Here is a 25,048-nt window from a genome sequence, read left to right as displayed (position 1 = left end):
AGAAATGTAATAACCATCCTCAGAATTTGTCAGTTTTTGTTGGGAAGTTGTTCAAGGCACATATCCCTCACACACGTACACTTGCAGAAAATATTTTTGTATTAGTGGCATATTCGCCATAGTACAGTTGGTGATAGGTAAAACATGCATTGTCCTCACTGTTAAAGTATTTCTGTCTTTATTTAAACTTTATAGTATAGTTGAGTCAATTGTAAGTGCAATTCACAAGTTAATTCATGAAGTATACAATATTCAGACAAATGAACAAAAATCTGTTTTGCCACATCTGGGTGAGGCAACCTGCCCGGCAGTTTGTGCTGGGATATTTTATGAGGATAAGGGCTGGTGATTTTTACATGGTTTTTCCTATTATCAATAATTCCTATGTATGGAAAGACAAACTGCACTACATCCCCGGATGACATGTTCCAGTTTATTTTTGACTTAATCCCACATAGACCGTCCTGCTGTGGTAAATACTCACTGTCACACTGGGTTGCACCAACAAGGATTAATTTTTTAACCCATCATGGGTTAATTTTATATTATGTTACACCAAATTTTGAAACTACCTTAAAATTAATAAAGATACAAATTCAAACCTTCTATTTTTTTGACTCTAAACCAAGATTAAATTTACATCTGTTGCACCAAAACTTTAATTTAAAATGTGATCCAGTTTTCACCTTAAACTTTACACTTGAGTAGGTTAAACTTTTAAAATAGCTCCCCCTTTTTTAAGATGATTTGAGAAAAATAATCAAGTTAAGGGGAAAAGTTAATTCACTTGAGTTTTATGACGTGTCTCTTTCATTCACTCCAGTCGATCCCTTAAAACCAACACATTCTCATCCCACCTTGTGTTTTTGGTTCAAATAAGTCCGTCACGTGACCCACATTATGTAATGTACCTTATAACGTTTAATAATATTTGGGTTTCACGTGGGACATGAACTCCAGCTGGTGAATTCTGTGCTTGTTTGATCCATCCATCCACCCCACCTCCACCTGGTGTGCAATTTCTCGTTCTTTATGGTACGCTGAACGCCTGGTCCCATTTGATGACGTGGGAATAAGAATGGGCTGTTAAAACAGTGTAACTGCTGCAAGGCGGTCTCTTTTTTCCTTACTGTGCCGTTGTTTGGTTTATAATCCTCTATTATTTGGCTACACTGCTCCATTCATTCAGCCACAAAGAATAAATTAGAGCTTCTATGCTGAACTCTCATGAGTAGGATAACTGGGCTAACTAAGACAGAAAACAGTATAATGTGCTAACTTTGTAGCTAGCTTGTAAACAATGTAATATTTTGTTAAGGAATATAGAGCAGCTAGTTGGTTCCCTTGTCTTTAATAAAAGCACAGTCTTTATTGATTTATTATTTTTCTTAATTAATTTTTTGTTTATGTTAATTTGGATAGGCATAAATAATAATAAAAGTCTATTTAAATTCAGTTTACATGACTAAACTTTAATAAACTGGTTTGTTTTTAATGGATTTACTCTTATTATACCCAGTTTTACTAAACAGTCATTAGAAATAATCTTAGACCAGCTAAATATCTGTTGGTGCAACCTAGTCTCTGTGGATGTAAACCACCCCAACAATTTATTTTTCACTTTATTTTTGAGCGAACAAGTGGGCTGAGAGTCACAGAGAGGAAGGAGAAAAGGGTCTTTTCATGGGTCATGTTTTTTGTTGACAGTAAGAAAAACTAAGAATGCCACCAGCCTCATCCTTTAAGCTTCAAATCTCTTCTTCAGTTCAGACACTTTAATTGCAGGCAGGTCTTCCTCTGAGCGTCCCTCTGAGCTGCTGTTCTCCTCTGATGTATTTGAGTCACCTGGTGGATGAGTTTGTGCGTTCTCCCTGTTCCGAAACATATTGCAAGGTCTCCCGGGTTCGGCCCTGGACTTCACCTGAAAGCCCTGGCCCTGGAAGCGTGCTAGAGCAGACAGCACTTTAGGAGGAGAGGTTGTCTGTCTTATCTGCTGCTCCTCTTTCTTTACTGCTTCTTCTCTCTTTTTTTCCTGTCCTGCTGGAGGTTCATCGAAAGCCTGAGGCCCAGGAGAAGTTGTGGGTTCCAGATCGTCCTCCTGTCCTTGCTGCTCCTCCACGGTGTTGGGATGATGGAGATTCACTTTTGTCAGTTTGTTTAAAGATCCTGTCTCCTCTTTATCGTTGTCCTCCTGGTTTTCTCTTCCCTCTTCTTCTCTTGTCACCCCTTTCTGCATTTCATTTGATGTTTTTTCTATCTCTTTTCCCTCAGCTACCTCCACACTCTGATTTTGCACGTATTCCGTCTTTTTGTTCAAGCCTTCATCCTCTTGTTTCTCAGCTGTTTCGTTCACAGGGTCCTCTCTTAAACTCTCCTGACCATCTGTCTTTCTCTCTTCCACTGTCTCCACTTCCTTTGAGTTACTTCTCTCATCTGTGTCTTCTTTGTGGTTCCCATTTATTGCTACGTTCACTTCTTCCTGTTCCTCTCTGAGCTCTCTCGGTCCACTTTCTTGCTCCCCCAGTTCACACGCTGCCAGCAGACTCTCCGTCCCCACCTCCTCTGGTAAGCTGGTGTCCTGGCACGGCCAATCAGGGTCCTCCGTCAAGTCTGACAGCTCCTCTGTGGTTTCCAGATTCCAGCTGTGCAGGCTGCCACTGCCACTGATGGACAGAGACAGGCTCTCCTGGCTGGGGTTGGCTGGAAAACCGTGCTAGAAAATACAACAGCCGATGTTAGACCAGAAATCACATCTGTGTGTGTGTGTGTTAGTTATCCCTGCAAGACACAAGGTACTACTGGATGGATCAGCCTTTTTTTTGTGCATATTTATGACTGTGTGCTGAGAAACTTTTTTTTTTCCCGAAATATCGGAGTGACCTGAAAACATAATGCCTACATAATATATTCAGAAATATTGGTAACACTTTATATTAAGATGTGCTAGTTAATAGGCAATAAGGCCCTCAAGACGGTTGCTAACATTAACATGTGTAATAAGAATATAATTATATATAGGTATTAATAATAACATAATAATCATGTCTATTGTTAGATTATAAGACATTTATAAACATTTCCTAACAGTTTAAGAAAATTGTTAACAGTTTATAGACTGTTGTTTCTTGTTACTTCTTCTTTACGAACACATTTTCTGCATTTAACTAAATTACCTATTATGTCATTTGTTGTTGCTTTATCAAGATTTTTAGCTGTTAACTATGCACTTATAAACAGTTAAGTATGCTTTGTAGGGGTACCTGATCTAAAGTGTGAAGTGTGTTTATTGACATTAATTAATCCTCTCTTTGATTAACTGTTAATAAGTGCATAATGAAGGATTAATTAACCACAATAAGCACTGTTCACACTTTAGCCATAAAAAGTACGTAGAAAACATAATAAAGCAACAACAAAACCTTAAAGACCAAAGCAATTCTAAACAATTATAAGAAACTCAAGGCTTGTATTAGCAACTTTTAAAAGTCTATAAACTGTTAATAAATTCCTTATAAGTACTTATAAATGTCTTATAATCTTAAAATAAATGTTTATTATGCTCTTATCAACACTTACATTATCTTATTAACACATTAATGTCAATAAGCATCTTATAAAGGACTAATTACCTCTAACTAATGCTTATTACAGGCACCTTAATATAAAGTGTTACCCAAATATATAACAGAATAAGTAGTATTGTATTATATGTATTGTTTTATATGTTTTCAATGGCATGTGTTGAAAAAATATAAGGTGATGCAGAAATGGCAGTAAAATGTTAAGGAATGTTAATTTATTCTCAAATTAACTTAACTAAGAAAGAAAGATTTATTAATAATAAGTGGGTTACCCCCCCCAAAAAAAGAGTAGGAAACACTGCTCTCCTGAACTCATTCTACTAGTTCCTCATCTTTTTACCTTGGTGATATAGTCATGACTGTCCGGTCCAAACAGATCCAGGCTGCGAGTGCCGTACAGCAGGCCACGCTCGTGGGAGCTGCGGGAGCTGAGGGTGTCAAAGATCTCCCCAAGCAGATCCATTTCTTCCGAATCGCACAGCAGCGAATCTTCCCCCTCTTCTTCCTCCTTCTGGAGCTCAGAGTCGAGCTCGACCAAAGGTCCAGACACAGCCCTGATGCACAGAGACAACAAAGCACAAAAATACATGCCGCCGTGGTCTTATCTTTTTACTGGGTTTTTCGACATTCCTCCACCTCCTAGTTTCTCTCACCCATCCCATGTGTCTCCAGTATGCTTCATGTCCTCCTCGTCTCTGGGTGCCCTGTGCTTGTGAACAGGCCGACGGGGACGTGACTGACATGAAGCAACACAGAGTGACGGAGCAAAGCGACGCAATATTTCCCCAACAGAAGTGATAGATGTTGGGATGAATCCCAATAAAGTGACAGAAATGGAGCAATAAATGTTGCGAAATAGCACAAAGAAGCAGCAGAGGACAGTAGAATAAGCAAATTAGGTAATGATGAGATTTTCTGAAATATTTAATGTTGAACATTTTGAGACAGGTCTAACCTTTCCAAAGTGTTGTGTGATTGGCAAGCGGTTCTGCAAGCAGTCAGATTGGGCACGACGGTGTGACACTGATCCTCCTCTCTGAAGACTGTGTTCTTCATTGTGGGCCTACATTATACACACACACACACACACACACACACACACACACACACACACAGACACACACAAAATAAGCATTACAATAAAACCACAGTAGAATTGGTATCAATCTAAGCATGTACTACAGAAGTGGGAAGTAATTTGGTACAAATTCTGTACTGTACTTAAGCAGACTTTTGAGCTGTCTGTACTTTACATGAATATCTCTTTTTCTGACAACTTTTTACTTTTACTTCCTACATTTGGAAACAAATATCTACTTTTGACTACAAACGTTTTTAAAATAAGCTCATTACTTTAGCTTCAATGCATCTGAGCCGAATTATTGAGTCTGATTTCAACCTAAATGGATGGAACAATAAGACATATGAAAGGTGATTCCCTGGTGTATCCAACAATGCATATCACGCACAACAGACGTAACAAAACAAAAATTACATGAAATGATAAAGATGTAACAACAAAAAAGATGTAACAAGATAAAAAAAAAACAACGTAAAAGATGTAAACAGACAAAAGAGACATAACAAGACAAAAAAGAGCTAACAGGATGACAAACTATGTAAAAGATATAACAAGACAAAAAAAAACATAACGAGTAAAAATACATAATAAGATAAAAAACAACATAACAAGATGGAAATGAATGAAAAAGGCATAACAAGACAAAAAACATTAAAGATGTAAAAAATACAACAAAGACATAACTCAATGAAAAACAACAAAAATGTAACAAGATGAAAAACAATGTAAAAGACTTAAAAAATACGCAACAAGAGTAAAAAAGACATAACAGGACAAAAACCAACAAACAAAAAAGATAAAAACCAATTAAAAAGGCAAGACAAGACAACAAAGACGTAACAAGACAAAAAACTGTAAAATATGCAGCAAGACAATAAAGGCAAAAGATGAAAAACAATGTAAAAAACATAAGAAGATAAAAGAAACATAACAATGTGAAAAAGATGCAAGAAGACAAAAAACGACGCAGAAGAAGTAACAAGGCAACAAAGGCATAACAAGATGAAAAATCATCTAAAAGACATGACAAGATGAAAAAGATGTAACAAGTTAAAAAGAAAACGGATGGAAAAAGATAACAAAGATGTAACGAGATGAAAGAGCCAACAAGACGGAAAACAATGTAAAAGATGTAATAAGACAAAGTAAATAAGAAAGTAACCAGAAAAAGCAACGTAAATGATGGCTACTTCATTTCAGAGCCTGTACTTTTTCACTTTACACAATAAAGAATCAGTACTTCTCCCTGTATTTCTATGAATGTGTCTTTTATCACCTCTGACATACCTGCATAAACACTGACCCACCTTGTGTATCAGCAGGTTTTTCAGACCAGATTTGGCGAGACCTCTGGCCTGAGAGAGAATAAAAGGATTGTGAAGGAAATTGTTTTGTTAATACTGACTGGATTCACTTGCTCTTGCTTCCAGCAGAAACACCCGGGCTTGTACTCACCTTTATGTTTGCTCTGGACTTCATGTTAAGGATGAGTGCTCCTCCCCCTTTCTGTTAAAAGCACAAATGCATCTCTGTTGTAGTTTTTAAACAGGATTGGAACAAACTTAAAGGAAAAACTGCTAATATATTTATTGTTGTAAATCATAAATGATCATGATATGTCATCAGAGATCGAGAAAACAAGTTAGGTTGAAATGCTCACTTCTCTGACAATGATGCTAAAGCTTTGAAATTTCTATTTTCGGCCAGAATAACTGTTTTTGTTTTGTTTCACTTTAATTAGAGTCCAAACTAACGCTGAATGCACTTAACCTGAGCTTCCCTGACACTGTGGAGGAGAGGGCGAGGTGAAACAACTCGCTTCAACCACAGACTGGATATTGAATAGGGAGTGAACATATTTATCATACCATCAGTGGCTACAACTATTTGGACATCTATACTCGTTCTTGCATTTGCAATTGCTAAATATTGCTCCCTTAAGTGTTTCATTAAAGATTAAAAGGACAGTTCATCCCTACATCAAAATACATATTTTTCCCCTGGCCTGTAGTGCTATTTATCCATCATTGTTTTTATGTGAGTTGCAGAGTTTTGGAGATATCAGTCATAGAGATGTCTGCCTTCTCTCCAGTATAATGGGACTGAATGTCACTCCGCTTGTGGTGCTCAAAGCTAAAAAAAAAAAAAATACATATGAAAAATTCAAAACCAGTGTCTCTTTCCAAAAATCATGACCCAGTTACTCAAAATAATCCACAGACCTTGTTGTGAGCAGTTTCATGTAGGAACTAGTTTTTTTCTAAAAGAAGAAAGAAGTTCTAGTAGGTTCTACTGCAGAAAGAAAGAAGTTCCTACAAGAAAAATACACCACTGCTACTCACAACCACAAAAATTCTAGATGGATAAACAGCACCACAGATAAGAAGAAAACTGTATACTTTTGATTTGGGTGGTCTGTCCCTTTAAAGTCACTTACCTTTAAATTACCAACTAACTGTTGATACGATTTGCTTCTCCCTTTAAACAGACAGAGATACAAAGGAGGATGTGTGATAAATAAGTAGACTAATAGGAAATGTCACACACACACACACACACACACACACACACACACACACGCACACACACACACACACAGATACACACCTGCAGTCGTTTCACAATTTAGGATCTCCTCCTCAAAGAGATCATCTGGTTCTTTCCCTTTGTTCAGAATATCCAGGCGGCCATCAATGAACTAAAAAAAAAACATGCATGTGGTCATGTTATAAATTATATGATCCCAATATATGACAATGTTCTCTCATTTACAGTGACATGACGATGACTTAGAAGTCCTGCTGATGTCATAACTTTACTTATTTTACTTATACTGGCTTTATATGGTGCAACTTCAGTTGGTTGAAACGTGGCAGCTTAAAAATTGCATCAAACATAATTTCCATGCCACCTGACAGTTACACCATGTAATTCAAAAATAATCAAAATGTCACGCAACATAATTTAACAGTTAATTTAACAGTTAATTTCATTTTTTTTCACAAGGTGTGGCTGCATTAGACAGACACAAACAAATACAAATGATATTTTTTTTGTTTATTGTTTACAAGAAAAACTAACAAAACTTTTCACCATGCAACTCAATTACAACTTAGTTTCACCTGAGTTTCAGCCTGCTAAAGTTTGACGTGGTGAAGCCAGCCCTAGGTGGAACTAAACTGCAGTTGAGCTGCATGGTGTAACGCCCCCTGTAACACACTTCAAACTTGTATGAAACTCAGCATGAACAGTTGCAAAACTCTCAATTTTGTGAAACTAAATTACTTTCAAGCCATGGCCAATCAAAACACTGATAACATGTCACATGTCACCATTCCACATTTCAACTGATTTGAACTGATTGATTTCAATTTGACAACAGCTTATCACCAAAATGAATACATTACTAAAACAGAAGAGGGTCTTTTGGATGTTTTCAGTTATAGATGTGCTTTAATAAAATTTTGATGAGAATCAGAGCTATTATATAAAAGTCAATCATGCTTACTGATGCAGGGTTGCCAGCTTTGTGTGGCAAACCAGCTCAGCGGCCAATAAAACCAGCGCTGGCAGGCGGAGAGCATAAGCACATTTTATTTGTGTGCTAACGTGGGCCTCCGTGTAACAGTGTCAGTGTCAGGTGTGTGTATGTGCCATTGTGTGTTTATAGATATTATTCATGTAATTTACATGCAAAATAGGTCCACCCAAGCAGCAGCAGAGGTGGGAAGTAACTAAGTACAAATACTTAGTAACTGTACTTAAATAGATTCTTCAGGTATCTGTATTGTACTTGAGTATTTATTGTTCTGACAACCTTTTATTTTTACTCCCTACACACACACAATGACACTTCCCACTTGATATAATCTAGAGAAAACACTGACAAAAAATACATTTTAGTGAAAGTAACCGTCCGTCCGTGTGTGTGTGTGTGTGTGTGTGTGTGTGTGTGTGCATCAGACTTTGAGTATTTTTGAATTGTTCCATATAACTGTCAAGTTGCATGGAAATTATATTTCATGCAATTTGCAGCCTCCAACTAATTAGTTTCAACATGTAAATCCAGCCTGAACCTGATTTTATTAACTACCACACAGTTCTGTGGCTTTATTAGTGTAAAACACCTAAAAGCAGCAACGTGGAATATGTGCAACACCTTATTAGTTAAATTAGGAACCTGCATCAACGGATGTCAGAACCATGTGTTAACCAGCTGTGACATTTCACTTTGCAGTTCCTGTCTGTCCAACAAGCCTTTCTCCAGTGCTGTAGTTACAGTATCTGTCCAGCAGAGGGCAGTAAATGGAGCGAGGCACAGTGTGTACCTGTTTGAAAGACTGTAGATGAATGGCACTCTGCAGGAACTGCCTCATACTGGAAGATTTGTGATCTAGAAACAGCTCCTCACTGAACCACATTTCACCTTCCTGCAAAGAGAGAGAGAGAGAGAGAGAGAGAGAGAGAGAGAGAGAGAGAGAGAGAGAGAGAGAGAGAGAGAGAGAGAGAGAGAGATTCTTAACGCTGGAACTACCGAGGCAGTCACTCTAAATTTTGCAGTCTTGTAACTTGCTGAGATAAAACCTATGTAACTGTAGGACTGAAAACTTGTGTATATTTTATTCTATGATTATTTTATCAAAATTACAAAACACGAAAGAGTTTTGAGTATTTCTAACTAGACTGGCCATAGCAGTCATATTGACCATATTATTAATATCATATAATTTCATTCCTGCTGTTGATGATGCACATCACCATTGCCTGGCAATTTCTTTTTCTAGTTTATTCTAGCGAAAACCATGTTTAACTTTGAGCTAAAACCAAGGAGAAAAGCAAGCTTTGAAGGATATCAGAACGAAATGTCACTGAGAAGGAGAAGGAGCAGAATTTTTTTTTCATGTCCATTCACTGGTATTTCACAGTTTCATATTATTATACTGTCTGTCTGTTATTTATACTGTTTGTAGAATTATATCGCAATTGTTTATGACTTGTGTGATCCAAACATTTCCAATATTTCCAGACCGTTGTAAAGTGTAAAAGAGATGCAACCATTTCCAAATTTCACATGTTTTCATCTAACAAAACATTCCACTTATAAAAATTACATCAGGTAGACTAACTGCATTCTCTTGGCACTGATGAATTATTCAAATTGAGGATTTTGTTTTAATATATATATATATTTTTTAACCTTTTATGGCGATGATGTCATAAAACATGATGAGAGACATTCAAAACTGAATTCAAAAACATCACTAGAAGCTTCAAACATAAATATGATATGACAACAATTAGTGTTAGCGTAGCCTCGTATGAGCAGTCAGAATGACTGCCACAGCTTTTCTAGTAGCTGTAGAATTCTGGTAGTTCTAGTGTTAAAGAGTTAAAACTGCTTGTTTCAGACAGAGGGTGAATAGAGGGGCTATAAGATAAATAAAGATTTTTGAATCATGCAAAGCTATCCCAGAAAATACAAATACAGAGCTGGAAATGTGCATAATAGGTCCCCTTTAAATGCACACAAAAGTCTGCACTCTTCATTAAGTTTCTCTGTGAGGGACTGACCTTGTGACCCTGCAGTGCATCCCTGTAGCCTCCAAACAGCAGAGCCTGAGCTTTCAGGAATGCCTTTGAGACACCGCAGCCAGGAGACACGGCCTGACGCTTCAGACACACCTTCAGCCCGGCCATCTGGAGACATATATACATTAATATCTGTGATAGAAATCCAGAGCAACTGCTGCTGCTGCTGCTGCTCGATGATGATGATTAAGCATCAAGAGAAGATGAGGTGCAAAAGGTTGGACAGTGAGTTTGTTTGATTGTAAAAGTCCCTGATGTACATGACTACGTTATCTGAATACAAAAAGGCAACTGTATTCCACTACAGGTACAGATAAAAAGAAACATAATCAGATTACAGATACATTTAGTAAAAATGAGGATTATTTGAAGGATTACAATTTTAAAATAAAGAATAATATACTACCATGCACAGTGTGCACACAGTTTTCAATTCATTATCATGGCCTCTTGTGGAAAAAAAAAAAAGCTTCACTGGGTAGAAATTCCACCATTTTTTGTCTATAAATCCATCAGTAAATTGTGCAAAACGAAGGAATGAACAGCTGGACAAACTAATAAACCTGACAACAAACTGCACGATTAATCTATTGTTAATTTACTATTACATTTATCTGTATCTATTTGGATAATCGATTAAATGCTTTGTCCAAATTCTCTGATTTCAGCTTCATAATTGTGAATCTGTTTTCTTCACTCCCCTCTGCCAGCAAACTGAATATTTTTGGGTTGTGGACAAAACAAGACATTTGAGGACATCATCTTGAGCATTGATTGTAGATCTTGATCTTGAGCAGCCCTAAAAACAGGCTAAACTATCAAGTAGTCAAGATACATTACTTTAACATTGTGGCACTTTCAGTACATTTACTGATTACGTTTTTTTTTAACAGGTCATTTGCATTTTGCAGCATCAGAATACATTTTTAAAGTAACCCTGCTGATCCCGTAGCTAACAGAATGTTTCCATAGCAGGAGCTGTTAGAGGCCCAGGAACCATTTCATTTCAAGTAGCTTACTGTTTCCACCACAGACACCAGTGTCTAATTTCAGTTGCTTTGCCATAGTTAGTAGCCCCAAAATGTGCCTGTTCTGGGAGTAGAACTTTCTGGTTTCTGTGCATAGGGGCAGAGTTTTAATACCTTTTTATTTATTCGTTCTTTTTGTTTTTTCCTTTTGTTTTTTAATCCTTCTTGATTTGTGAGGTTGGGGTTTTCCTTCCCTTAGCTGCTTCCAGACCCTGGAGAAGGAGCAGGTTCCCAGGGGGCGCAACCCATCACCTATTCACCCATTTGACTCGGCACATCAGCCCAGTGTGGCAGGGATATGCATTTCCATTACAACAGGGTTACTTGCTTGAGAGTGTCTCAGGACTGAAGCCGAGCAGCATTTAAACAGGGAATAAATACTGAACTTCCTCTAAATTCTTCACAATAAAAGTCCAATTATAGTGTTAGTCAAAAGATTCTATTAAGAAGCAACAAAACCAGGAATTTTTCAGTTTTAAAGGCGAGTTCAACCATATGGGGGTCACCGTGGTTGGTTTTTGCAACCTTGTGTAGTACTGACGAGAGTGTGGAGTTTGTGGGTGATGTACTGTGAGTTGGGCGATGCTTGGTTTTGGCTCGTCTGTCTATCAGGAAATAATGGTGACCTGTCTGGTCATGAAGTTTCTCATATGACAAATAAACAGTACACTAAAATATGTTTCTGAAAATGGAATAGGCAATTCAGCAACAGAATATTGATTCATACAGTATTTGATTTAATTTGCAAGGCAGATGGATTTGTGAGATCATAAGATCACGTGGGAATCCATGCTGGCAGGCTTCAAGTTATCGGCTTGTGTCAGCACCAAAAGTGGTGCAGCCAGACTACCGGCAGCTAGTTTAGGTGTGACGACAGCGAGAAGCATCCATAAAAGCGACTCATCTCAAACAAACAATAGCGGCTCCGAAGAGGTTAGTGTAGATACTGTGATAGCATTGGATGGACTCACTTAGGATGACTTGTCAATCACAGTGTAGCTCCGTCCTAAATGATACCTCGCTTTATTGTCTATTTTACTCCAAATGAGTTTATAATTTACAAACTCAAAATAATACTGTAAAGGAGAACACTTGAAACAAGCTCTAGAGGCCATCAGCTCATTAGGAAACTATTTACTGAGGTCATAAATCAAGTGAGAAGTAGGGTGATTATTTCCGTAAGTGTACACACAACTGGACTTCTTTTTGAAACTAGTGAAAATGCCCCCTGGTGGCCATTAGAAAGAAGCCATGTTAAGGCACTTCCATGTTGGCTTCACCTTTGACACCTGAAAGCTCCATGCACTATTTAATATACTATGTCTTTGATTGTAACCAAGCTTTTACCACTTGGTAACTTTATTGCTTCATTATGTGTTTTTTAATCTGTTCAATCTAATCATGATTGTCTTTGTGGTTCTACAGATGTGTTAAGACAAACAGAAGTGACGTAAGTGTAAAGAAGGGGCTTTTACCTTGCAGTTTATTTCCTGAGTTTATTTCCTGTGGCTTCAGCAGTCAACAGGACATCTGTGCCCTTTAACTGACAAGCATCACCTGATTCTGTGGTACTGACTTCACTTAAACAACATGCCAGTCATACTTTCCTTACTGTAAAAACAGTTAAGTGTTAAGTGGGAGGCACTGAAATCTACAAGCACACGCACACACACGCACACACACACACGCAGAGTATTCATTACCACATCTGAAGGTATCCTCTTGAGGTCGTCAAAGGGGGTTTCCAGAGTATTTGTATCCACATTCAGAATTACAACTTCCTCCAACCCACGACTCCTCACCTTCTGTCGGACAGAGCCAGAGACACAGTTTGATCTGCTGGTTTGGTCAGTTTGAGGGACTTAACGTGGTAGATTCATAGTTGTAGTATCTGAGTATAATTTTAAACAGTAGCTTACCTCAGATAGACTGGTGTGGACCCCTATTAGGTAAGGCATCGGCGCACTGTAACCAAATAGAGAGAGAGTAGGGAGAGCAATCAAATATTTTTTAAACCTGTAAAATCATTTTACAGTTATTATTTTGTGTCAGATGATTGTTTTTTTTGTTTTGTTTTGTTTTGTTTGGTCTTAAATGCGCAGGGTAATGTGCAGTGATTGGGACAGACAGACAGACTTCTTACCAGCAGTAGTCCAGTAGATGGGGTGGCAGGACAGGGATGAAGATGTGTTGCCAGTACATGGGATATATGACAGCACTGAGTGCATGCACGCAAGACGTCAGCTACAGCACACACAACACAAAATGGAGAAGTGTTTCAGGCAACGTGTCGGTGTGGTCCACTATAGGTGACATATGGTGGTCAGTGTGTGACTTCAGGAAGATGTGGTTAAAGGTCATAGGTTTCCAGAGAATGAACGTGCTTCTGGGCCCAGAAATAAATAAATATACTCCCGTTAAAACAGAAGAGCAGAAATGTGTGTCTTACAGTGCTGAGTTTGCTGGCAAAGATGAGGATGCGTCTCTCAAACAGCATGCTGGCATAGAGCTGGAGCAGGTTCCCCACATCTACTGCCACAATCAGCTCTGTCAAGTTCCTCTGGTATACAAACACACACACACACACACACACACACACACACACACACACGCATATATATCAGTTTAAACAGGCAATGTACTGTGTACAATACAACAGAGCAGGTTACAGTGTATAAGTACTTCATTTTGATTGTTAATTGCAAAGGCCTCATCTTGTTGAGTATGTCTGTTCAAGAATTAGTCAGCAGCTTGAGTTTCAGTGAAGCCACAGGCTCCTTGAAGTTTCTAAAAATATTATGCTGTTGTTTTCCAGAGCAGCCACTGAATCCATTATTCATTATAGCATTACAACATGGTTTGGTAACCTGACTGTCAAAACTCAGATCACAACTCCTGATCGGAAGAACAGGAAAAATAATTGGCACCCTGCCCCCCACTGAGGGGACAGTGACGAAGCAGGGCCTTAAAAATCACCACCAACCCAAACCATGTCTTTCATAAGGAGTATGAGCCAGTGTCTTCAGGCAGAAGAACAGGTGTAACTTCAGGTTAGTCCCATTACCAATCAAACTATTTAACAGTAGGAGGTGAAATGTGTGTATATATGTGAGTTGTTACGGGTTACTCACATTTTCAGGGATGGAAGGGAGACTTCTGGGGTCTGGAGCAATAAAATATGGAACCTGGTCAAAACAAAACAAAAATTAGGGCTTTTACCACTGTACTTAGCCCCAGGCTAAGAGAGGTGTCAGCCTGAGACTAAGAAACTTTTCACACTGGCACATAAAGTGGTTAGTCAGAAAGTGGACTAACCCTGACTTTAGCCTAGGGCTTGAGTTAGCAGCATCATCCCCTGAAAATCGACTTAACCCAGGGCTAAAAGGTGCCAGTGTGAAACAGGGTTAGAAGATCAAAGGACTACTCATGAAACATTCTAATATGTTCACATCAGCTGCTGTACCAACCCTGGACTAGCAGCCCTGGACTGTGTGAAAGGAGGCCAAGTTATCCCAGGGTTAACACTATATGCAGTGTGAAAACTAGGTCAGTTTAGTGTAAGTGTTTTTGCTTTTAGCTGGCTTCAACATCATACAGACATGCGTGCATTACAGGTTACAGGATCAGACTTATGGTTTTCATTCCAAAATTTTGAATCTGTCAAATAATGTTGTTGTAAGATTCAAATCGTGTAGGCCTAAGCTAATGTCTTACTGTTATGTGACCTTAAAGTTATAATATAGGAAGCAAATCTCATTCCAACTTAGAGTGGAGACTGGTGCAATTCAGCCCTGAACTTACTATTTTGATTGCAGCTTGTTCTTATTATGTGAACTTTAACTATGAGTCAAGAAAAGTAGAGAACAGGCTCGTTTTAGCACCACTTCCTATGTTACTTTTTGCTGTTTTACAAGTTTCATTACCAGAAAACAGATCTGCCCAATTTCTGTGAATTATTACAGTTAAATTCTTTGTCTCCAAGTCGTGAGGAAGGAAAATAACTGTAAGTTTGAGTGTAAAATAACATCTGAAGAAGGAATGATTGAATCAACATTGGTATGGAATCAGCAACTGTTGTTTTTGTATATAAGGCAAGACACTGTGAAAGACCTTCTTCTCTCCATGCTGCATGAAGTAAAGAGATTTGATTCATCTCACTGTCCTGGTAATTCTTCAGAGAACTAACAACTCTCACTATTTAGATGAAGACATTTTACAACAATGTCAATGTTGTATGTCATTACTCACTGAATCACAGCAAACCTGTGATGAAGTGTTTGCCACAGATGTACACTACATATAATGACTGGCAGAGCCATATTAGAAGGACAGTTCACCCCCAAATCAATACAAAATACACATTTTTCCTTTGGCCTGTAGTGGGTTTTTTTGGTGTAATTTGTTTTGGAGATATCAGCCATAGAGATGTCTGCCTTATCTTGAATATAATGGAACTAAATGGCACTCTGCTTGTGTTGCTCAAAGTGTCAAGAAAAATACAGTGTCTATTCCCAAAAATCATGACCCAGTTACTCAAATTAATCCACAGACCTTGTGGTGAGCAGTTTGATGCAAGAACTACTTTAGTAGTTATTACATGAATTTGCTCAGAACTAAGTCTGTGGATTATCTTGCCTAACCAGGTCATGATTTGTGGAAAAAAACATTGCTATTGAATGTTTGAAAGAAATTTTTGCCCCTGTCTAGCACCACAAGCCATTTATTCCAGTTATATTGAAGAGAAGGCAGACATCTCTACGACTGATATCTCTAAAAGTCAGCAGCTCACAGCAAATCACTCTAGATGGATGAATAGCAGTGCAGGTGAGAAGAAAAATATGTATTTTTGATTCTGGGGTGGACTCTTCCTTTAAATTACGGCTAATGCAAACCAGACTTCTTTGTCTTGCAGGATCAAACTGCACTTGCTGTTACCATGGTAACCACAGATGTCACCAACTCAATCAAGACGGAAATCATATAACAACTTCAATAATATTTTCTCTGATTTCACACCATAGAAATGTTTTCGATGAATGATGGATCTTTCAGGTGGAAGATTTTGGAATGAAACTTTTTCAAATGCGAAAATCCACAAGATACAACCCACTGTAGCAATGAGACACATGGACATTTCTCGTAAGACAAGACATTTAGTCAGTGCAATCATGGGTTATTTCCAGGTATTGTGTATATACAGTTATCTGTTTCAAATGTCATAATGAATGGTAGATGTTAGTGCAAATCGTGTTACGTTTGGCTAAAACATTTGATTAGAGGGGTGAGTGAAAAGGTTTTAGTCCACACCACTGACATAAATAAAGATGGACGATATGTCCCCATTTCCTCTCATTGTGTAAAAATAAAGCCAAACATCAATGTTTTTTTTTTTTCACTGGCCCTGTTGGGCAAGTGGGTGAGAAATCTACTTGCCTGAAAACACTTTTTACTTGCCACTGTGTTTTATGTACAAACAGTCAAGAGTAAAGTTAACTGTCATGTTTAATATGGGGCTGCAACCTCTATCAAACAGAAACAGTGAAAAATCCTATTTTACAATATCCAAGATATCCAAATTAATACGATAATAAAAGAAAGGAGGGAAATATCCATATTGCAAGCCTTATTGTGGAGCCCTGCCAAAATATCTTGGATATGAGTGTTGCCATCTTGTGCTGGTGACATCGTCTGCAGACAGATTCTGCTCAGTAGTGACCCGATCATGACGTGGAGCCCCCTTATTACAGCTCCAAACAACTAATTAAACTTATCAGAACTTATCAGAAAAAATAATTGATGTTTTAGTTTGGCTCATGTCCTATCTACTAAAATGGAGGGGGTGGGATTTATGGCCTATTCTGCAGCCAGCCACCAGGGGGCGATCAAGCTGTTTTCGCCACCTTTTGGAGAGCTGTCATGTTGTCCATCTCTATATATGTCAGTGGTCCACACACATACGGTTTAGCCATCAAGCATAGTCAGCTGAAGTTTTCCAGCAGGAGTTAGTCCATATTAGCCACACCGTTATTCCAGACCAACATGAACTCCTGTGGGACTCACCCCCTCTTGTCCCTCTAGGTGTCCAACAGGATGGGACACCTCTGTGTTGACCAATAGCTGCTCTCCCTCAGAAAAAAACACAACACACTAACCACTGACAAAAAAAAACAGCCATAAAGCCAAGTGCGACTCCTGGTTCTCATTGGTTTATTAGAGATTTACCATCTGCAGAGTGACCGATCCAGGTGCCAGTGGTATGGGCTGCTTGTAGAGCGCAGCCAGCAGCGCTTTCATCTCATTGGTCTGTTGAAAAGACAATGGTCGTTACATTAATGATACTCATACAAGAGTATGTGGCTTGGGGACTAATAGAGGAGCAGCAAGCAACGGAAGCTCACCTGTCCTTTCGTGAGGTAATCTGCCAGATTGTTGAGAAGTTTGTAAAACACTTCAAACCACGGAAGGTAACTGTAATCAGAATGATTAAAGATGGTTTTCATTGCGGTGTTCAAGCTCAACTTGGGCATGAGAATTACTCTTTCAAACATATGCCTCAAACATATGTACCTGAGTATGCAAAGGCAGGTGTGTGTGCTGTTGGTGAGACGACAGAAGCCAAACCGCTGGCATCCCTCAAGGTCAGTCAAAACAAAAGTAAAGTGCTGCACGGCCACTCCATCCCTCACTCTGTGCAGATCAATGTAGGGAGAGGTGGACATACAGAAGAACAGACTAGAAATGTAAGCTTGAGCAAAGGCAGTCACGGGAATCCAGACAGTTTACACTCACCTTTGTATGTCATATGGGAAGCAGAACCTGGGTAATGTTTGAAATGACTCCTAGAATAGAATAGAATTGCATGTGTAAAAACCAAAAAACAAGTCAAAGATTCTATAGTCATGCTAATTGTTCTGTAGGGCTGAATTTAGCCACAATCAGCATGATAACATGTCCACCACAGTTTAAATGACCATTTTTCCTGTCTTAGGTTAGCATGTTAGCATGCAAACATTTTCTACAAAGCATTAGCAACACAAAGTACAGCTGAAGGTCAGTGGTTTTGCAGGTATTCAGTCACACACCAAGGTGTTAGACCAATAAAAAAAAAACAGGTGTGGTTCTACACCACTTGTACTGGGGGCCTAAGGCTGGGGGCCAGTTGTTTGGTCAGAGGGGCACAGTCGAACCTGGAAGTAAAAGTGAGGGGTGTAACAGTCTAATTGAGCTGCCAGAAGTAATACATTGTGTCTAATATGTTTTTTAAGTTAAAATTCCTTGTTAAAATGGCTCATATATCGCTCTACACCTTGCCTTCATTTGGTATTCAAGGATTCACGAATATACAAATATTCCCTGCCCTCTCAACACACCCCACACCCCCACCCATACCTTTCAGTAGCTGCATCCGGCTTCTCTTCTGTTTTGCAAGCTAATTACAGTAACTAGATACATCTGGCTTCTGCTGTGGGCTGGGCATCGCCGCTAATGATATGTATGGTGCCACCCCCTCGACCAATGGGACTGGTTCCTGAGGTTTATGATGTCATATACCCAGCCTGACTGAACACTTTTTTTTGAGACTGTCCTTGCTTACTGCAGTTTCAAAGCAAGAAACGCTCAGACATGTCAGTTACTGCTAATTTCACTCTTGATATGTCTGGTATCAGATGAAAATCACCACAAGGTTAAAAACGTGATTTTCACTTGAGGGGGTCTTTCAGATACGCCTTTATTTTGTAAATTCCCTTGGGATGTCACAAATGTCTGGAGGAGTTCAGTCATGAAACTGACAAATCATAATTTAGTTGCTTTTGAAATGTGACTGAATGTGTTAAATGGACACATGATATTATCTGATATCATTCACAGACCCCTGAACTGAATCGAAATCGTATTTTTGATCATCTTGGCTGACTTTGTGATGTCAACAAATATCGTGCCGTTGTCCAAAGAATTGATTTAATATTACATCCCAGCCCTATTACATCCCTATAAGTGTGTCCCTTACATCCCTTAGTTTCAGTTATTTGTTTCAGTTACATGGTGTAAACACCATATCATTGTAAGAAAGTGAGATTTTTTTTTTATATTAATAGATTCTTGCAATCCACAGAGGCACACTGCTAGCATAAAAACAAGCTGCTCTGGTCATTTTAATGTGACATATCCACAAATATTCTAGGTTTATATATTGTTAGGAGACATGAGCGGCTACCTCATCGCTGAAGTCCTCTGGAAACTGAAAGAGTACACCAGGATCTATGACATCAAAAAGAATGAATGAATGAATAGATGGATGAATGAACATCATTGCTAACACTCCAAACAAACCATGCACTTTTAGAGAAGAAGAAAGTCTGTTAAGTGTTTTACAAGGCAACACTGAGTGAAACAGAAAGAGAATTCACTTTATGAGGCAACTAATGATCCAAAATCTGGTATAAATGTTGCAAATCAGTAAAACATGGGCCTATTTAGCGTCTTTAACCCTTTCTGCTCACATTCAGCTGTTCTGTCAGATTACCACAACATGTTCCCATTTGGTTCAAGTGTGACTAGACGGGCTGTGTGGTTTTTCTGATCACATGACAGGAAGTATCACGACTCTCAGCTCAGCAGAAACACCTTTATGAACATCAAGACTTTCAACTTATCATTTGTATAACACATGAATCAACTAGTGTTGCTTTTTATGTTTGAAGCCAGTCTCAGGCGGTAGTTTAACAACTAGTCTGGTGTAGCGTGTCGAGGAAAAAAATGACAAGAAGGTGACTAGTGTCGCAGGAAGAAATTGAGGAACAATTTCAATCAACTTCTCTGTTGCTGAAAAAACAGTTCTATAGCAGATAGCACACTTCTAGTAGGGGAGACCTGGGAGTGTTGTAACAGGGGGTTAGTTGTAGTTCCGTCATTGTGACCAATTAGAAAGCTGCTGCAGTGATGCCATCAATATGGTACACCCTCATTTCCTTTTTGAGGTCACAGGAGACGTGTCAAGTCTCTGTGAGCAACACTGGATTTAATGACTAAGAAAGAGATTCTTTATTGAGATTGACAGTAGCAACAGTTGATTAAAATGATGAGAATTTCTGCATTGTGTGCATGGAGCAAACTCAAGATCAAAAGAAGTGTAGATCAAGAGTGTACATCATCAGTACTGGTTCCACAAAGCCCGCAACCCAGATGCTCCACAAGTGCTTTTTCTTGTTTTGTTTTGATTTTGTCAAATTTAATTGTTGACTTTATTCAAAACTGTATATTCCTCAATTTTCAGTAAAGCTCTTTCATAAATTGGATGGTGTGGATCTTAAATCAGCCAATAACTTCTCATTGTGACATCCATCCCCAGGAAGTATTACAGCTCAACCCAGTAGTGGGGTAGGATGTAACAATGGAACTCTTTGTGTTCGACATAAGCGCACATAATCTCTGATTGTGTAGTAGACTTCAAAATGAGTTTTATCTGTAATAAACAAATATGGGTACCATATATGAAAGATTTAGGTTTACAACAACAACAAACGTTACTGATGCTCAAACAAAGTGTTACCAACATCCCCAGTCTCCCCTACTCCACGGAGACTGAAACACAAGCTGTGAATCATATTACTGCAAATACTACCTGGCCTAGGTGTGCAGCATGGAAAGTAGACAGAGGACTCACCTTTGTCTCTGGCTACAGGACAAGCTGCTTCAAAGAACCAGTAGAAGGTTCGCTCAGGGTTTTGTCTGAGAGGAAAGAGATTCACAGCACTGATGTGAGATTATAACTACAGCAGTGTGTTGACTACCAACACATGTCCACTTTAATGCTACTACTAGGAACTTTACTACTACTTTACTATTACTTTTGTTGATTTAGGAGGCCCCTTTGGGTTCCACCATAATAACCACAAACTACAAAGGCAAAAATAAAATGATCAAAATAAAAATTCTGCTTGTTTTTAACTGGCTAACATACCATGCTGTCTCGTTTCATCTGATTCCAAGGAGAATCCGACTCAATAGCAGACATAAAGAATAACTACAGAAATATCCTCTCTTTTTTTGCGGATGGTCTTGTTAACTTGTGTAAATCATATAGAGGCATCAGTATTCAACTGAGACTTTAATGCTAACTGTTTCCAGGGAATCTGACCAGCATTTATCATATTACACAAATCATGGTTTCACATTTTGCTCTCAGGTAATTATAAAACAGGTGTGCTCTTAAGGACAAAGGTAAACTGTGATATATCTGTTACAAACAAGACTGTTCTACACAAACAGTGATTACATGAAAGGAGCAGCATGTAAAATATGGCCATTTGTGACTCCAAACAAATAAGGGGCAGCATATCACCAGACTGCTGCTCACTACACTCTCTGCTGTAACTATCTTTGGCTGTAGCTAGCCAACTAGCTTCCATTAGCTCAGTTAGCAGTGCAGCTAGTGGCCCTATTATGACTCAAGTCTGGCCAGACCTGCAGCTCAGAGCAGCGTAACCAGGTTCAGCAGCCTCCAAAACCTACAGAGGCCAGTTTGACGACACACTGTTTACAGTGTCTCACCAGGACTCTGTCTCTGGGAGCAATGTAGAAGGCAGGCGGGGACAGGAGAGGAGCGAGAGGGAGGTCGGGCATCAGAGAGGCAGCGAGGTGCGACAATATTTTCACTTCTAACCCTGTGGGTTAAGGATTTACTTTCAACCAAACCAGAGTTAGTGATTGTTGAACAGTGGTAGTATTGTTTTGTGTTTGTCAAGTTTGAATTGTTTTATGAACATGCTTATCTTAATTTGGTGAAAGAGAGATAAGTATAAGAATATTTCTTATTTATTTATAATATTTGACATTTTGTGGTTTTATGTTGTTTATTTACTAGGCTGGAGATATACTTGCTTTTTAACCATGTGTTTGCATACACGAAGCGTTAATTTCTGAGAATGTGCACAACCATTTCTCCAAATGGGCACAGGATGCGTGAGGCAGCCATGATGTGCATAGACACATAGTTAAAAGTACATTTAACTCCGTATAACCATATTTTATGTTCGTCCAAAAAATCCTGAACACAGAAATGGTGAACGACAGTTTAAGAGTCTAACTCTACAAGTCAGTACTACATAGTTCTCAGTCTTTTCACATTTTCAGCAACTATTTTCTAACATATATGATGTGTTTCCCTTTACACAGACTATAAAAGCTAAGAGAGCTTGTGAAAGTAGTGACCTCGCCACTAAATACGACACATCTCCCAGGTGAGACTACTACTCGTACTATCACCTCTTGACGCACAAAGTTCTATTACTCGACAAGACGGGCTGGGGCTAGCTGGTCAGTGTGCTAACTTCAGTAGATATCTTCACATTCTATTTATAATGGCTGATCATTTTAATAAATGTTTGTAATTTAAGTTCCAGCCATATTTTACACATTTCTCCTTTAAAATATTCAAAGCTGGTCATACACAACAAACACAGATGAACAGTTTGCTCTGCTTTGAATAGGAACAGGTCTACTGTGAAGTGAATGACAACACATTACAGGCAACAGTGTTACTGCAGGAAACTTCCTGTGCAGTTGTGAGAGGAAGTCATAAAAACCACAAGAACAGACTGACGGGCAGAGTGATGATGATGATGATGATGAAACTTGAGCGAAATTGACATGATTAACTTACTTCAGTCTGGAGCCCATGCTGTCTGAATGTGTCTGCGTCCATGTGTCTGTCCAGGAGGACAGAGATCTTCAGCAGGTGTGCTAAGTGACAGTCACACCGCTGATGTAGCAATTCGTGTAAACGAAGGCAGACAGCAGCAGCAGCCTGCACAATCAGCGCCGGAGTGACAGAACACTTCCTGATCTATGTCAGTATGTGTGTTGTGTCAGTGTGTATATGTACGTATGACGTCTGTTATAAGACCGCATCTCCAAATACCTCTGTTTTAAAAGCCTCGTGGTCAAAAGGTAGCCTTTAATTACCAAACACAAATCAAATGTAAAAATTCTCCTTTCCTCTTGTACCTCTGATTTCATTTTTCATGTGGTAAATCTCTAGAACTACTACTGCCTGATCGTGTGTTATAAAAAGAGGAACTGTCATTTATGGGGTCCAAACATGTAACATTGGAGCTGATGTTCAGGATCTGTTTATTGCTTGATTTATATAGAAAATTACAGATTTTATGTCTTTATATATCATATAACCAGTGTGCGATTTGAAAAATAAAAACAGAATTTGTACAATTTTAATTATTATAAGCAAATCATGACTTTTTATGTGCATTTTCCAGCACAAAAAAGCTTTTTGTTTCCTGTGGGTATTCACTCTCGAAGGCTAGCAGACATCAGTAAATGGCAGTGACAAACTATAGATAAACTGGATTTATTGTGTCATTGAAAGTGTGAGGTGGAGCCATCATCGCCACTTTATTTCACAACTTTGTTAAATACTCAATTCTGATTGGTCAGTTACAGCATTCTAAGGTCTGTTATTTCTGTATAACAAACTGTTGTTGTGTATAACAGCTGCTTTTAAGAACAGACTCTTGCTATGAACGGAGTAGTCTGACTCACTGGAAGCAAGTCCTGTCATTGGTCACTTGCTTCAAGCAGCATGGCAGCATCCGCTATCTCTGTTTTCAAAGTCCCCGGGAAACAAGAACAACCTCTGAGATGCAACCCACACACTGAAAATGACAAACTAGCACCTGGGACGCTAATGGTACAAATGCAAACAAGCTAACAGCTGATATCTTTTCTCTTGCAGTGATGTAGTCATTTAATTGCAGAGCTCGCCTTCCGACATGCAAATGTTCCACCAAAACAAGTTCTCCCGTGACACTATTTTACAGCAGCACTGTTGCTGCATCCTGGGCTTAGCATCGCTCAAGACGTTTGTGATTGATTTAAAGAAATGCAAACAAGGAAGGGTGTTTTCTCCCCCATTGCAGAACGTGTATGTGGGCAGCCAGACGTTTCTCCAGTGCTGCACGCTGTGGAGAGGTGTGGCTTTGCAAGACTGTGGATACAATTCTGATCATAGATTCTGGAAGAGCAATACATTTATTCAAAAAAAAAAATTAATCTGTAATTTTTTAATCAATATTTTGTGTCAAATAATTGTTTTGTGAGTAAGAGATAATGTTGTGGTGAGGTCAATATTGTAAAATAAACTCCTTCAGGATGATACTGCATCACCGTCAGGGTTTATTTCACAATATTGACCTGCTCTGAAGAACATCCTGTGTTGGTTCTAGATGAAACCCTTGGAATATAAAAGGGTTGTTGGTAGAACACCCTGGATAGGTTCTTGTTAGGACCCTTAGTAGATGGAAAGGTTCTGGATATTGCCCCCAGAAAAGGTTCAGGTGGAACCATCACACTGTAGAAGGGCTCTCTCACTGGAGGTTAAAAAATGCCAAAAAGGGTTCTCCTGTGAGGACAAGCTGAAGAACTCTTCATGGTTCTAGTTAGCACTTGTATATTCAAGAGTGCATGTCTGACACGTCTAAACCACTAAACACATCAATCTCATACTGCCTCCTTGTGGTGTTCAAGCCAAACTGCAGACTGTAGATGATGCTGGTCTCCATTTTGGTTTGCTTTCATACTGTGACTTCAGCAGTAAAACTGAAAGCCCAATTGAGCGTCATTGAAACTTGTTGATATGTGTGGATGTTTCAATCATTAACTTTCATCTGCCTAAGGACTGCAGATGAAAATGAACTTTAAAGGTATAATCTGAAATGTTTCCTTAAAAAAAAAGTGCAGACTCATATTATATA

The 25,048-nt window shown here is 38.8% G+C and overlaps 1 protein-coding gene across 2 annotated transcripts; it reads right to left on the bottom strand.

Moving 5' to 3' along the window:
- Window positions 1-866: 866 nt before the first annotated feature.
- On the bottom strand, window positions 867-23,115 carry dennd1c (DENN domain containing 1C). Of its 2 annotated transcripts, XM_084716075.1 has the most exons (23): window positions 22,942-23,115; window positions 20,944-21,008; window positions 19,495-19,538; window positions 18,069-18,118; window positions 17,847-17,966; window positions 17,678-17,747; window positions 17,502-17,582; window positions 17,340-17,405; window positions 14,411-14,464; window positions 13,729-13,839; window positions 13,423-13,523; window positions 13,199-13,244; window positions 12,983-13,084; window positions 10,234-10,359; window positions 8,991-9,092; window positions 7,270-7,360; window positions 7,100-7,140; window positions 6,118-6,168; window positions 5,970-6,017; window positions 4,537-4,644; window positions 4,235-4,317; window positions 3,922-4,135; window positions 867-2,713 (listed from the first exon to the last, which is right to left on the bottom strand). In XM_084716075.1, exons 1-23 carry the CDS (start codon window positions 22,956-22,958, stop codon window positions 1,742-1,744), a joined length of 2,763 nt encoding a protein of 920 aa, XP_084572201.1. In that variant the 5' UTR covers window positions 22,959-23,115; the 3' UTR covers window positions 867-1,741. The 2 variants fall into 2 exon arrangements, with proteins under 2 accessions (XP_084572201.1, XP_084572202.1); XM_084716076.1 differs by lacking the exon at window positions 17,340-17,405.
- Between the last annotated feature and the right edge of the window lie 1,933 nt (window positions 23,116-25,048).

The sequence above is a fragment of the Lutjanus erythropterus genome, chromosome 3 (genome assembly GCF_056507025.1).
Source record: "Lutjanus erythropterus isolate fLutEry1 chromosome 3, fLutEry1.hap2, whole genome shotgun sequence".
Lineage (NCBI taxonomy): Eukaryota > Metazoa > Chordata > Actinopteri > Lutjaniformes > Lutjanidae > Lutjanus > Lutjanus erythropterus.
The sequence above is the reverse complement of the archived record's forward strand: the minus strand, read 5'-3'. Positions and strand labels throughout refer to the sequence as shown.